Source organism: Cervus elaphus, chromosome 30, assembly GCF_910594005.1.
Source record: "Cervus elaphus chromosome 30, mCerEla1.1, whole genome shotgun sequence".
NCBI lineage: Eukaryota > Metazoa > Chordata > Mammalia > Artiodactyla > Cervidae > Cervus > Cervus elaphus.
Genome location: NC_057844.1, coordinates 74,421,219 through 74,437,485, shown reverse-complemented (window position 1 = coordinate 74,437,485; position 16,267 = coordinate 74,421,219). Strand labels below are relative to the sequence as shown.

Here is a 16,267-nt window from a genome sequence, read left to right as displayed (position 1 = left end):
CTGTACTAACCAAGCTCAGAAGGTGCTCCCAGTCTTGCTTTCCAGGCAGTCCATGTTCTGCTCTATTTTAAATTTGGTAAATAATTAAACTGAATACCTTTACTTAATTCTCCAGTTTGAACCTTTGATAGAAACAAGATACATTTGACAACTAAAGTAGAAAATGGTGTAATATCTACCCTTCTTTAGAGGGTCAAGGTAGATCTCATTTAAAAAAAAATGTATATGATCTTGCCAAGTTATAAATTCAATTGTATATTATTTTAAATGCAGAACTGTACAGTGGGTCAAATTTTTTAAATGCAGACAATCATTTAATCCTAAACTTAGATCATCTGCTTATAAATGAGGTAATTAAAATAATACATTTTTATAAAGCTTGGTCACAGAAGACCCAGAGGACAGTGGGGGTTCACCACCATTTTCTTTCTTTTCTTTCAGATGCCAATATTAGAATGGCTTTCTAAAAGTTACAGCTGGTACTGTTAATCTCCTGAAGAAGAAACTGTCCCAGAAATTTTTTCAGAATCATAAAGGACAAAGGAAAGAAATAAAAATTGCAGAGAATCCTTATATAACAAAGATTCATAATATAAAATGAAAAGCTTTGTTCTTTCCAATTTTGCTTCCAACAAAAGTACAAAGGTTATCTAGAGGCATTCTTTAAGGCTTAAAAGTTAAACTAGAGTAAAACAATCAATTAATTAAATTGCACTTCAGGCACTCATAACATTAAATTTTTCCAAACATATAAGACCAATGTATATACCAGAAAATATGAAGGGCAGCTTCTCGCAGTCCCATATTTTGAGAGCTGACGGAGTCAAAAAGGAACTTCAAACCTTCAGGCCATTGATTGTTGCCATCCTCATCTAAAAGTAAAGAAAACCAGGCATAAGGTGTGAAAATTAGACCTTCAAAATACTGATGGTGAATTCATTTCATAAGCCTCATTCAAAATACGTGGCTATAGAAAATATCACTTGCTCTGTTTTTACAAAAATTTTAATGAAATCAAGTCCTTCAACCATAAAATGGCATTATAATCTAGTAAAAAACAATTGTGTAAATCTTGAGTTACAGAAGTACAGATATTAGTGGTGGTTATTTCTCAGGAGGGGGATTTGGAGAAAAGAAAGCACACTTTGACTATGTGACTAGTTGAATCTTTCACACATACTATTGCTATTAAAGAACCTAAAAAGTAGGCAAAGTTAATATATGATAACAAGTCTTGAAACCAAAATACTTATTACTTACAAACTGCAGAGTGGGAATCCCAGAGCACTGCTCACGCTTTGCAGTTTTAAGTGCTACAGGATGTTATCAATGTGTTGACATTTTTAACAAGATTTCATAACACAGATTTTTGTGATACCTTGTGATAAAAATGAACCACAAAAATCTACTGAACCAGTTAAGACTTGTTGGTTTTACTGTCACAAAGAACTTAGGAGTTACAGAGAATATAGACAAGTTATGCAATTTTTCTTTTTAAAAAATTGCCCCCATATTTGCTGAACTTCTCTGAAAGGAGAAGTGTGATGACAAAAAATTTATGGAGAGAGCACTTTTTCCATTATTAAGTGATTTTGAGTTAGGAGTGATGTAACCTATAAAAATTTCATCTGCAAACTTAAAAAAACTTGAAAACAGAACTTCCCAAGTTACTTAAAAATTCAAGTTTCTGTGGGTTTAGAACTTACTTAAAAACTTAACACACTTCCTATTAAGAGCTGGCTGTATCAGTCAGTTGAACATATGCATTACTAGTGGCAATGGCTTAGCTGCTCAGGCACCTCTGACTCCTTTGCGACCCCATGTACTGTAGCCCTCCAGGCTGCTCTGCCCATGGCATTTCCCAAGCCAAGAATACTGGAGTGGGTCACCATTTCCTTCTCTAGTGGATCTTTCTGATCTGACCCAGGGATCAAATCTGCATCTCCTGCATTGCAGGCGGATTCTTTACCACTGAGCCACCAGGAAAGGAGATTTAAAAAGTCATGTCATAATTTACTAAGCACAACTAAAAATATTCTCTAAGTTAGCCTTATCTTAGTGAATTATTCTTTTCAACCTTTAAAAATACCACCTAAGTGAACGGAGTTTATGATGATTCTGTAAAAAAGAAAGAAAGTTAACAGCATATCCAATTATACTACTACTGTTTTAAGTGTGACCAAAAGAAGTTCTGGCTGCTGATAAAATGCATTTTTAAATGTTTTAACCTAATTTCTAAAAATATTTTGTGGTACTGAATAACAAACTATAATAGTATAATAAACACATGTGCTTAATTTATAAACACAAATATAACAGCACAAAATCACCTGGAGTTCATGATTTCTACTTCTACTGGCAGGTTTGTAAGTCAGACTACGCTTTCAAAACTACAGATTAAGAGGAAGATAAAACTGACAATTGTAAAGGAAACTAGAAAATTATTTCTCTATAGAGAAATGGTTTTGAAGATCAAGAGGTAAGAATTATATCTGCATTTCACAACATCTGTAATGTTTCGCTTTAAACGCAAAATCCACAATCACTCTCATTTCCAACAGAATAAATGATACTCAAGTACTTGTGACTCTTCCTCTTAAGATTCCACTAAAAAAAAAATATATATATATATATATGTACTCACTTTCTTCTGTAACATAATGATAAATGTATTTGCATACACACCTATTAAATTCCTGGCCAGTTCAGCAGCAATATCACAAATTTTTTTCCTCATGCTAGACTGTGTTTCCATTTGAATAATCATCAGTAGCTCACTCTTGATGGCAGTCTGAACATCAGAGGGAAGAGTTGGATAGACTTCATCAAATGCAGAGGACAAAAGACGTCTTAGGAGAACGGCAGCCATTTGTCTAGCCTATAAATAGATAACATTGTTAATGACCTGGTGTCTTACTGGAGAAAAAATTTCCAACAAACTACATTCACACTGCCATTGATATATTTCACTATTCTATTTTTACAGTTCATTTCAAAAGCATTTTGTTTAAAAAAAAAAGGTAAAATACATAAAAAATACAAAAATCTTTCTAATCACATTAGTCTTTTGTACAGAAAATGCCACAAAAAAGCTGTTTGTTTATAACTGAGGGAAAGTCCTGAGCATATTATACCTTGAATCTTGGTAATGATGAACCTGTCTTTAATTTCTATTTTTAATATTCTCTTTGGAGAAAAGCAAATCTTAATATAAGTAAAAAATCCTATAATAAGTCTTTTCTTATGTCTCTATCTGGCTCTCATTCCAGTATATAAGGTACCTTTCCTATTTAATCTTATGCTCCCAGCCTGGCCTATCTTACTATATTATTACCCTTTCATTAGCCTCTTAGATAAAATGCTATCAAATCCATTTGTCTTTATATTTCATTCATGCAAATAAATATAATAAGTTCCCCACACCTAAAAAGTACTAACTAATCTCAGCATGTGTATTACTAACCCACTTTCAAATTTGTAAAATGTATTTAAATTTGGCATTTCCTACATAATATTCCTTGATTATTAAAAGAAAGCTGAAACAAATGCCATTTTAAAATTTCATCATTGTAAGTCAGTAAACCACTGAAAATATTAAACTGAATTTTTCATCTTTTTTTCTGGACGTGGGTACTCATGATCACTGTAACTATTTTGATACGGTGACAACAAAAAGAAGCCATAAAAATAAAATTTGCCACTTTTTCCATTATCTGGATCTTACTTGAATCACTTCTGGCAGAGAGCAAAACTTAATTTATGCTCTACAAAGGATTCAGAGAGGTTGCTATGCAGTGCTTAGTTGCTCAGTCATATTTAACTCTTTGCGACCCCATGGACTGTAGCCCGCCAGGCTCCTCTGTCCATGGGGATTGTCCAGGCAAGAATATTGGAGTGGGTAGCCATTCCCTTCACCAGGGGATCTTCCCAACCCAGGGGTCGAACCCAGGTCTCCAGCACTGCAGGCGGATTCTTTACCATCCAAGCTACCAGGGAAGCCCCACAGAAAAGTTAAACAATGGTTAAAATTAGTGCAATTCTTCACACACATACACTGACTTATGAAGGTTCTGAGGCTAGTTCATAAATCAAAGTAAGATCTAAAGAGGGTTCAAAATAGGTTTTTAAAGACAAAATTCAATAATTTTCACATTATTCTTGGCTTGAAACATTTCACAGCTAACCTGCATCGATCTTCAAGAATGAAAACAGCCAACTATTTTAGAGATTTAAGTTACTTCTATGTTTGTTCCTCACATTTGACATTTATTTTGAATTAAAGAAAAACAGTATGTTACAAAGGTGAAGAAGTGCCTTTATCACCTGTTCTAAAAAAAATGAGGCACATTTATAGTGTTTCCTAAGTGTTTCTGGAAAGCACTAAATTGCCAGCTTAAACTGACCTACTAGAAGGCAGGTGTAACACTATAAGAAGATGAGTGTGACTTCATTTCCATCATGTGTTAATAGAAGCATTTTACATCTAATGTGACTGCTAGCAATAAAGTATCACTTTACAAAATTCTAATGCCATGTTTTTTACTTGGAGTAAGTTTTTTAGACTTGGGTATTTTGACGTCTTTTCCATGAGGGAGGCTATTCAATGAACATTCATTATATATAAGGATATTACTTTTGAGAAGATAAAGTTGGCTGCTAAACGAATAGAAGAGCAGTAACAAACTATAAATTTGAATTTAGTACAGAAGCTAGGTAATTTGCTAAAAGTCATGATTTTTAAAGGATTCTAACAAAGTGTGTCCTTGTTCATATGCATCTGTAGCACAAATTCACCATCCAGAGATAGCTTAAGCATAAAAACTTCAAAGACAAAAAGTATTTTTTCATTTGGCAACACATTAAAACACTGAACTCAATTTCCTCCTTTAGAATGAACTGTTCCTAGGAAGAAAAAATTTTATAGCTATTAAAAAAATCACTTTAATTTAATAATTTCTATGTAATTATTTAAGAACCATTAATTTGAAAACATTCAGGATACACCATCTTACATGGAAAAAAAGAAATCCTCACTCTTAAAACAAGAGTATTTAAAAAAATTATCATTCCAAGTAGCTTTTCACAACGAATTAAGTTCAGGGTTCTGGTAATATCTACGCAGTAAACAACAGTTCGCATTACCCACTCTGACCACCATCTGATACCCAACTTGTTTGTAAAAAAATGTCACATTTCTCAGGTATTAAAGAAGTACCTCCTCAGCAGCTGCTGTATTTCTGATGGCTTGCAAAAGGAATGTGATCTTCGACTGGCCTGGGATATTCTCATAGGTTTCCTACATGAAAAGGAAAAACATTAAAGGTTAGTATATAATGTTAGAAAACTTCATGAGTATACCAGTGAAAGGAAATGACAAGGAAGAGCAGCAAAGATTCATGCATGATGAGTCAACCAATCTAGGTCTGGTGTGAAAGTTTTCTCCTGTGACAGAACATACTTTGGACAGGCCAGGAAAGGGAAGGTATCAAATAAGTGACTTAATTAAGATCCTTTCCACCCTTCTTAAATAGATTTTTCTGATGTACAGGATCTTACGGTCCTCTGATTAATAAAACTCAAGGCCTGGGAGGGGGATTCAGGATGGGGGACACATGTACATCCATGGCTGATTCATGACAATGTATGGCAAAAACCACTATAATATTGTAAAGTAATTGGCCTCCAATTAAAATAAATAAGTTAATTAAAAGGAAAGAAACAAAACGAAACAAAAACTCTAGGCCTAAGAGAACCAAAAACTTGATCAATGGGACTTGGGCTACCATGCTGCAAAGTTAAGTGCTCACTCAATATCCTCTTCCATCATGGAAAACTGCTTATTTTGTCAACATTGTTTTGATCAGATGATGTAGAACTGGTTCAAATTACTAATTATAACCACCAGAGAAATAAGCTCAGATGACACAAGTCAGAGAAAGGGCAAGTATTCAAATTCTTTATGCTACATTTTCTTTCAAGCAAGGATTATACTGAAACCATTTTATATACATAAACAAAAGGTCAGGAGAAAGTTGGCCTGAAAACTTCGTATCATTTCTTTAATATCACTTTAATAGATCTAGAAATCTAGGTTTTATAACTCAGGACACTTCTTCCCTTTTCCGTTAATAACATAAATAATGAGAGCGAACTGTTAAAACAGTTCAAAACAAAACAAAACAAAACCTGACACCAATTAAAAGGTAGATTGTTAGAGTGGATCAAAATCTAAGACCTAAGTATATGATGCCTACAGAAGTAAACTGAAGAGAGGTATAGATTCATGCGGACTTCCCTGGTGGCTCAGTGGTAAAGAATTCACCTGCTGCTGTGGGAGATGCGGGTTCAATCCCTGGGTCGGGAAGATCCCCTAGAGAAGGAAATGGCAACCCTCTCCAGTATTCTTGCCTGGGAAATCCCCATGGACAGAGAAGCCTGGCGGGTTACAATTCATGGGGTTGCAAAGAGTTGGACATGACTTAGCGACTGAACAACAAATAGATTCATGTGCATGCAAATAATGTGGGAAAGAAATCATTCTTTTAATTGGAAAACACTTGGAATTGTTTTCCCCAAGAAGTCTCTTAGTAAATATTCTATTCTCATCTGTCCACTTTAAGGGTATAACATGTAGATAACACATTAATTTCTCCGCAGTCTAAATTTAAAGAGCTGGCCTGCACTTTAACAGCTTCTGTGCCCTATAATTTACCTAGTTTCTTTCTAGTCAGAAGTGATGAAGACCAGGAAAGGAAAACTGGACTTCTCTGAATCCACATCTCCCATTTGTCTAGTGCTCTGTGGTACCCTGGGATATTGACAGATAAGGAAGTAAAGGCTCAGAAGTTAAACAACTGGCTCAATATCACAGACAATAAATAGTGGAAAGAACTCTGGTCTTCTGAGACTAACCATACCCCGAATCTCCCCGACACTGAATGCTCTCTCTGGGTTTCACCTCTGGAGCCCAACTGTCCTAAAAAACCAGTGCCATTCAGTTTTCAAACTTCTCAAACATATCTGAATTTGGGGAAGAACACATTTTGAGGAAAAGACAATACAAAATCTTCTGATAACCTCAAGTTCCTCTCTAGTACATAAACATATAAGAACATAACACTGCTGAAAACTGTGACCAAAAGCATTCACAGCTGAGGAGAAAAGAGGGTCTGGATTTATCCAGAAATCATGTAATTCATGTAAAGGTATTTTCATTTAAACAAACTCTCACAGTACAATAAAAATATCTTTCTGTTCCTTGCACTAGCTTAGCCCCTGTTGCCCTGTAGATGCTATAAACATTTAACTTTTCAGTGGTCTAAATCAAGTTCTGGGGAAAAAATATTCTTCACTAAGATACCATGCTCAGAAAACTTATTAAACTCAATCCCATAACAAATTAGAAGTCGACTAGATGAAAGTTTAGTGTGACCCCTGACTCCTGAAAGAGGGTTCTCCCCATTTGATATGTTTCAGTGTGGCAATCCAGATCTAATATTACATTTATACCACAACATTGTCAGGATAGTTTGGCAGCCGTGAAGTCAAAAGAGTAACTTTTTCTTAGCCTAAGTAGAAGGAGTTCCACAAAGATAGAAATGGTATCACTTTTTGGTTGTATTCCCAGCACTGAGCAGGTTAGAGTACAGCAAATACAAGGAATTTTTCTAATAATATTCCTAGCACCAGCCCAGGCAGGTTCAATGAAATGTGAGCAGTGTCACCATAATAAAAGTTAAATTCCATTTGATACCATCAAAAACAATCACACAATGTAAAGCAGACCTCATCTAACCCTCCCAAAGGAGAAATGCTAATATGCACTCATCTCACTCATTCCATACATATTTATGGCAAGCCTACCTTGTATGTGGGCTTCCCTGGTAGGCTCAGATGGTAAATAATCTACCTGCAATGTGGGAGACCTGGGTTCAATCCCTGGGTCAGGAAGATCCCCTGGAGAAGGAAATGGCAACCCACTCCAGTATTCTTGCCTGGGAAATCCCATGAACAGATGAGGCTGGTGGGCTACAATCCACAGGGTCATAAAGAGTCAGACACAACTGAGTGACTAACACTTTCACATACCTTGTACATGGAAACGTAAAGAGAGGACAATCAACTTTTATCTAATGAACACTCTGGTTCAGGTAATATTTATAATACGTTGCCCTCCTTCAAATCTCATCAATGAAGTGTCGTACTAGAATCAATGAAGACTAGAAGTCATTGGGAACAACTGAGAATATAAAATCCATGCATATATGATTAGTGAAATACTCAAGCTTATGTTACAGAAAAATGTCTAGTCATGAATGCCATGGACAATTCAACTTACTGAATTCTGGGACTTAGGGGAATTTAAATCATTTCTTCAAATACCAGAAACATTTTTTTGTAAAGCTAAAGAGTAAGATTTAATAGAAATAAAGCCTACCAAGTGCTTTGTACAATGGAAAAAGCTTTAACTTTTAAAAGTTCCGAAGCCATTCAATGATTTCAATATATAAGTTTTCAAATGTACTTGACTTCATATGTGAAGTCAAAACAAGTCACCATAGTCAACGGTTTGGTACTTATGTGTCAACTAAGTATTTTTATTTTGGCTGAGTAAATTACACAAATACTTACTGAGCCCTTGCCAGTTCTTTAGTTAAGAAACAATTCTGTATCTGCTGTGGCGTGTATGTGTGTGCTCCATCGCTTCAGTAATGTCCGACTCTTTGCGACCCCATGGGTTATAGCTTGCCAGGCTCCTCTGTCCATGGAGTTTTTCAGGCTATAATACTGGAGTGGGTTGCCATTTCTTTATCCAGGGGATCTTCCCCACCCAGGGATCAAACTGGTGTCTCCTGTACTGCAGGTGGATTCTTTACCTGCTGAACCACCGGGGAAGCCCGATGGCTTCCAGGTTACATTATAACAAACTGTAATATTCAATTTTATTTAGTTTGAGTAGTTATAAAAGGTTCACTTTGGAAGGCAAAAAAGAGAAGAAGGTGGTATTAAGGTATCATTTCATGCGGACATTTGTTTCAAATATTTTGCTTTACTAAGGAGCTCTATCTACAGATGAGTTTAGTGCTATATTATATAGTGCCAGGGAGCTTCCTCTCAAACATTTACCTTTTCTGTCAAATTAAGAAAATTGTGTATTATAGTACTTTACATGTTAACACAGTCCCAGGATAGACAATGAAAGGAAAAATATAGTATCTGTATGTTTTCACTAAGAATAAAGAGACTGAGAGCGTAACAGTACTTATTTTCAATTGTTCTTGATGAGAAAATGTGCTGAATGCTGCTAACTATCCCCAAAGTGATGGGAGAGATAAAAGATTTACAACAGGCACCAATTGGAATTCAAGTTGAACCAGACATTGGTATTTAGTTCAATAGAAGAGAGATTCCCCACTAGGCTTGACAATAGAGACTTAAGCAACTGGAGGGAAGAGGGAGAATTAAACTAGCTTACTAATTACAATGCTGTTCTGCTTTGCAACACATGGAAATTTCTATTATGGGTTGGGATTAAGAACTTATTTTGGTGAAAAATTACCTCTAGAGTTAGCAGACAGCATTAAAACATTTTTATAGGATCATCACATCTCACTGGTATCAGTGCAAAGCGATGAAACTAACAAATGCATATCACTTCTGAGGAAAAGAGAACTTTTAAGTACTATACAAGTAAACCTGGCAAAAGTCTGAAAAGATAGTATACATGTACTCCTATGTACAGCACTGTTTTCACCAGCAGGACACTGGAAACTTCAACGTTCATTCATAGGAGGTTGGCTGAGTAAGGCATCCATAGCTGCTTTAAAAAACAAAACATAACCCTCTAATGGGGCAATGTGAAGACAAACTGAGTAAAAAATTCCAAGCTGGGCCATACGACGCATATTATAAACCCATTCGTGTAAAAATAAATGCATACAGATATACACGTAAAGGTATTTTGCAAGGAAGATGCATACAACACTTAAAAGTAGTTACTTTTGGGGAATGGGATAAAAAACTATTTGCAATTTGAATTTTTTACCCTCAGTATGCATCACGTGTATAATAAGTGCATCGAAAGTCATTAGGATAAAGTTAACCATAGTTTAAACTGATTTTCATACAGTATTTACCTCAGGGATCATAAAACCACTAAGTGTAACCAGCAGATCCTCTACCTAGTTAAAGTAGGAATGATGCTGTGATTTTAAAAATAACTATAAAATTTCTTGAGTCCTGAAAAGGATTTCACTAGCTATGTAAAAATAAATGTTTGCTCTATAAGAATATGTGGCTGAACATCCCTCATTGAATCTTTTTCTTTTCCTCACTGAATCTTATAAAAATCTTTAATCACGTGGTGACAAAGAACTCCGTATGTAATCAAGTCTGAGGATAGGATCTGATAACGCACTTCACAGAAACTGGAAAGTTTCTGCCCTTCCCTTGACATGTCTCAAATCGCATCTCAACACACTCGAACAACAGTCTTCTACAGAACCAAGTGTGCCTTACCGCTACCTGATAAATGAACTTGCAGATACATTTCAAACACTGTCTCTTGAAACTTTATCCACAGCTCCACATTTTGGAGGTCAGGAGCCAATAAGATGGTTAAAAAAAAGAGAAATTCAGGTTAGATTGGGTGAAATTTAAAAAGCCTTAAACATGTGGCACTGGCCGAGATAGACAACGGAAGTCCGAGGATATCCCATTTAAGAGACCACAAGTCTCTAGAGACCAAAGAAAATTTATCTGAAGAATGAGCAAAGTAAGGTGCAAGCTGCTTAGAAAAAAATCCTAAAGGCAACTTCGCAAAAACTTGTGTGTGTGGTGGCGGGGTGGGGGGCGGTGGGGGGCGGAGAGGAATGAAAATCCGGCTTCTGATATTAGGAACTGGACTGAGAAAGAGGACAAGATGGAAATAGGTGGAAAGAAGACGAGGCACACAATTCAGCAGGAGGGATCGGGGAAGGGAGGGACGGACGGTGGTGTGAAGAGTTGAGGGGCAGGAGAAGAAAAGCAGGGGTGATGGTTCAGTGAGCAGCCAGGGTTTGGGGGGACCAAAGGGCTCGGGCAGGGTGGAGACCGCAGCTGGAAGGGCGGGGGAGGCTCCCAGCGGGAGAAAAGCGGGAAAGGGGCGAGGGGAACCGAGGGGCCCGCCCCACACCCCACATCCCTCCCCGCCGCCCGGCTTCCCCATCTGGGCGGGGGCAGCGTGTCAGCAGCGGCCGCACGTGTGTGCGAGCGGCGGCGGGGAGGTAACTGGCGCCGGGCGCCGCGGCTGCAAGGGCCGGAAGGGCCCGGGGGCGCCGCGGGCCGCCTCACACGTGGGCTGCGCGGCCGCCGCCCGCCCGCCCGGCCCAGCCTGCGCCGCCGCCGCCGCGGCGGACCGGCCGAGGCCCGGGCGGGCGGCGTCGGGGGGCAGGGTCGGCGCGCCGGCCCAGGGCGCCGAGAGTCGGGGGCGGCGCGCTCGGTTACCTCTGCCTGTTTCCGGACCACATTGTCGGGGCTGAGCAGGTTTCCCAGGAGCAGGTAGAACTGTTGCTGCTCCGCCGCGGCCGCCGCCATTGCGCTAGGCGTGAGAGAGAGAGAGAAGGAGGGAGGGGAGACAGGAGCCGTGAGGCGCGCTGGCGGGCCGGCGGGAGGGGCGGGGGCGGGCCCTGCGCGGGGACCGGCACCAGCCGCGGCGCGGGACTGAGGTGGGGGGCGGGGGGGCGGGGCGGCGGGAAAGGGCGGGGCAAAGGGGAAAGGGGAGGACGGGGCGGGGCCTCGTGACCCCTCACCCCCGCCGCGGCCGCCGGCGCCAGCGCCCCATTGGCCCTGGACGCCGGGCGGGGGGGCGGAGCCGAGGCCGCCTCCTCGGGGGCCGCGCCGATTGGTCACGCACCCTGCAGCGCCGTCACTGGCAGCGCGCTGCCGGCCGCCGGGCTGGGCGCGGGGCGGGGCGGGGGCGGGGCCTTGGTGGCCCAGCTGTGGTCGCGGCTGTGTCGCGGGGAAAGCGGGAGGAGCCGGTGGGCCAGCCTGCCGGGTTGCGAGGGGGCGTGAGACCGGGCTGGGGAGGAGGGGCCAGCTCCAGAGCGCGGGAGATTTCGGCGCCGCAGGCGGGCGGGTCTCCTCCCCCTTGCTGTCCGCCAGCCCCTCCCTGCGACCCCTGCAGCGCCCCCAGCCCCTGGGACCCTAGGTTAGACCCCCCCGACTCCCTCAGCCACTCCCGCCCCAGAGGGAGAGAGTGGGTTTCAAAATCCACCTCCTACTTCCATTCCACCCCGAGGTCCACAGATCCCTTCGTCAGTCAGACCTTCCGATCTTCCCCGGGACTGTGACTCAGGCCGCCCCTTCCTCCCGCCACGCTCACCGGTGACTCATGCCCTGGGCTTGCCCGGAAGAGGGGTTACTCAGCCCCGGGCCCTGCCGCGAGGCCTCCCCTCCTCCCCTAGCCCGTTGTCGTCCTGAGATAGCCACGTAGCACACTTTCCTCCCCCTCTTATCACCCCAGGATCCTAGACCATTCCTTTGATTTCCTTGTTTTGGGGTCACATTTCTTTCAATCAGTTCAGTTCAGTCGCTCAGTCGTGTCCGACTCTTTGCGACCCCAAGGACTGCAGCATGCCAGGCTTCCCTGCCCATCACCAACTCCCGGAGCTTACTCAAAGTCTTGTCCATTGAGTCGTTAATGTCATTCTTTCAATGACTGGGGTAAATTAAGACCCCATCCCCTTTCCTGAAGAAAGACTGGCTTGTAGTGATCTTTCATTAAGTGTTTGGTTCACACCAGTCCTTAAGAGCTCAGAGACCTGGTTTCAGTTTGAAGTTCACTAATCGAACCAGGGTCTGCCACATTCCAGGCAGATGCTTTAACCTCTGAGCCACTAGGGAAGCCCAATCCATAGATTGGTGACTCAGACTGTGGAGAATCTGCCTGCGATGCAGGAGATGCAGGTTCTGTTCCTGGGTCAGGAAGATCCCCTGGAGAAGGGAATGGCTACCCTCTTTCCAGTATTCTTGCCTGGAGAATTAATGGACAGAGGAGCCTGGTGGACTATAGTCCATGAGGCCGGAAAGAGTGGGACAGGACTGAGGAACTAACACTTTCGCTTCACTCAATGAATAATACCCCCAATCTGCCTTCACTGGAGCTGCCAAAGGCTGAGGGAGTAGTAGTCTTCCAATCAAAGGGCACTTCTATTGAGCTCCTACTGTGTCCAATGCATTGGGCTAAAGGTGACAGTGAAGAAAGCAACAATTCATTTTTGCCTCAAGAAGACACATTGTAATGAGAAGGTTCCACATGGAGTACATAGAGATGACTACACTTCTAGCTGCTCAAAGTATTTATTTAGGGGATTTAATTTTCTGTTGACTATTCTGTTGAGGTTCTAGTCATTGAAAGTCTTGAAACATTTGCTTTTGAGTGAATGATAAACCTTGGCTGTACATTTAGAGTCTAGACCACTGTGTCCAGAATCTGTGGGCCAAGGCTTGGGTGCTGTGTTTAGTTGCTCAGTCGAGCCTGACTCTTTGTGAATCCATGGACTGTCGCCCGCCAGACAAGAATAATGGAGGGGTTGCCATGCCCTCTTCCAGGGGATCTTCCCAACCCAGGTGTCCCACTTTGCAGTCAGATTCTTTTATCAGCTGAGCTGCCAGGGATCCACATGAAACTATGATTGCTGGCCAAGATATTTTTTAAAGAATTCTGATTGATTCATGGAGAAAACTCCCTTAGAAAGTTTTATCTCTAACTGTGATGGTGTTGTCTATAAGAAGATTGCCAACCTAGCTTTGTACAATTGATGTTTCTTAGATGTGACAATTTGTCATTCTTACAACACGTTATTTCTTCAAAGACAAACCATTGTGTACATTAATTTGGGGTAAGTTTTGGGTTTTGTTTTTTGCAGTGGACATGTCTGGATTCTGAGGAGGCTTAATAACCTCACCCAAGGTTTATTAGGATTTGGGGAATTACATATTACAACAATCACTTTTAATGACTAGGTTACCTATGAAGTAAGTGAATTACCTACAGACTTGCTCAGAGTATGGCCTGATCTAACACCTGCTGTAGTATGTGTGTTTATAGGCAATGACTCTGTAGATTACATATATTTAATAACTCTCAAATAATAGAAATTCCAACCTAAGCCTAGGGCTCCCTTAGTGGCTCAGCAGTAAAGAATCCACCTGCCAGTGCAGGAGATGCAGGAGATGTGGGTTTGATTCCTGGGTCAGGAAGATCCCCTGGAGAAGGAAATGGCAACCCATTCCAGTATTCTTGCCTGGAGAATCCCATGGATAGAGGAGCCTGGTGGGCTACTGTCCATGGGGTTGCAAAGAGTTGGACGTGACTGAGTGACTAAACCACAACCTAAGTCTACAGATTTGTCAAAATAGGAAGTTTGATGAGGCAAAAAAGCATAAAATTATTTCAGGCTAGAAACAACACAAGTTAGTATTAGTGGTGACATCAACTGCTAGAATATGGGATGACAGCCCATCTTTATTTTAATATTGTAAGTATCTAATCAAAAGAGAAGGAGCAGATTTTTAAGGGTAATGAATAAGGAGATTCCCAAATGGGAGAAATTCCTATAACCTTGGGGTAGGTAACAGGCATCCTAACAGTCGAGACCAGTTTTGGCGTCTAGAAAACCTACTAGGTGGATAGATTGCAGGACCTACTGTCCTCTCAGCAGCAGGACTGCCTGCCACCTTAGAAGAGTTTGTAATGCTCAGCTTTCTAGGAATTTACTGCACTGGAACCAGTTTCCCATGGAGATAATACAGTTTGTTTTTTGAGTATTATCTCCCCATAAGAAAATAGCTCAGATATTATATAAAGGCAGTCCACAAGAATAGAGATTTATTTCCCAAGGAGATTAGATGGTTTAAGGTAAAGAACCTTGAACTTCAGTTGAATGGGTTTGGGTCTTTAGCCTCTTACTAGTCATGTGAAGTTCAGTGAGCACTTCATGTCTTTAAAGCTCAATGTCTCATCTATAAAAAGGAATAATAATGGTTGATAAGGTATGATATTACTAATCACAAAAGTTCTAACATTATAATTGGGAAGGAAATGGAGAAGCAGAAAACTTTTTGAGTCTTACTCCCAATTGGTTGGCATTGCTTTGGGCTGATTAACTGGGAAAACTGCCAGCTCTTGATGCTTATTGTCCTAATGAAAGTGAAAGTTGCTCAGTCGTGTCTGACTCTTTGCAACCCCATGGACTGTATAGTCTGGAATTCTCCAGACCTCTATTAAATTCTGGAGGCATAGTTGCTTAGGGCCTTTACAACTCCCTGTAAAAGACGGTGAGGTAGGAAAAATGGAAAGCTGCAAGTTTCTGTCAGCTGGGACCTGATGTCTAGGTAGTTGAGGATATTTGAAGTTTGTGAGAAGGCATTGCGCTGACTGGCCATCAGTCTGTTTATAAAGCTACAGGAGGCAAAGGAGAGCCTCAGAGTCCTCTCTGGCTGCTGCCCTTGGTTTCCTGGGCTTCCACGTGGATGGGCCTGTCCTAGAAATGGCAGGAGGCTGGACAAATGAAGCTTATAAAACTTCTGTGAAAGCTCCCGTCAGCTGTGGTAGAATTTGGTCTTGTCTGTCATTTTTGGTGCATTAGGTGCTGAATGTAAATAAAATAAGATTCTCCTGAATGAACAATTTGTAATTTTTTTAAAGTTGCCGCAGGACTCCAAAAGAACCTCAGTTACCTATCCTGGTAGTTGTAAGCACATGGGCTTTCTGTATCACGACTTATTATGAGAGTCAGTTTGGATGATGTAAATGGAAGCATTATCATCTGTTACTGTACACAGGTTTAAGGAGATGATATTGTTTACAGATGTTTGTATTTTATTAATAGCTAACATAATAACATAACATAACAAAACAAGTTGGCTATGTTTCCTCATCTGTAAAATGGGAATAATAATTCTTCATAGGAGTGTTGTAAAAGCTAGGATAACATTTGTAAATGTACATAGTGTGGCATCTGTATCATATTTACTTGGCAGTTGCAGCCATCATTAGTTAGATGGATTTGGGTATTAAATAATAAACAGGCCTTAAACAATTACTTTTAAAGCTACATATGATATAAATGTGTAATCACATTTCTGTGTGTATAAAATATAGTTTCTATTAGTCTTTCAATTATATGAATTAAAATAGCACGTGGATGAATCAAAGAATAGTTAGTAGACACTTGGCTGATAAATAAGATTTATAACTCTTTCCATTACTGATGTTATCAATTGC

General features: G+C 40.6%; 1 protein-coding gene across 1 annotated transcript in view; it reads right to left on the bottom strand.

Moving 5' to 3' along the window:
* The window catches only part of IPO5 (importin 5), a 39,308-nt gene extending 27,652 nt beyond the window's left edge, over positions 1–11,656 (bottom strand). Inside the window, exons 1-4 of the mRNA XM_043891710.1 lie at positions 11,485–11,656; positions 5,216–5,296; positions 2,686–2,878; positions 770–872 (exon numbers count right to left, since the gene is read on the bottom strand). Coding sequence (XP_043747645.1) covers positions 770–872; positions 2,686–2,878; positions 5,216–5,296; positions 11,485–11,574 — 467 coding nt within the window. The 5' untranslated portion in view covers positions 11,575–11,656. The remainder of the gene's footprint in view (positions 1–769; positions 873–2,685; positions 2,879–5,215; positions 5,297–11,484) is intronic.
* Between the last annotated feature and the right edge of the window lie 4,611 nt (positions 11,657–16,267).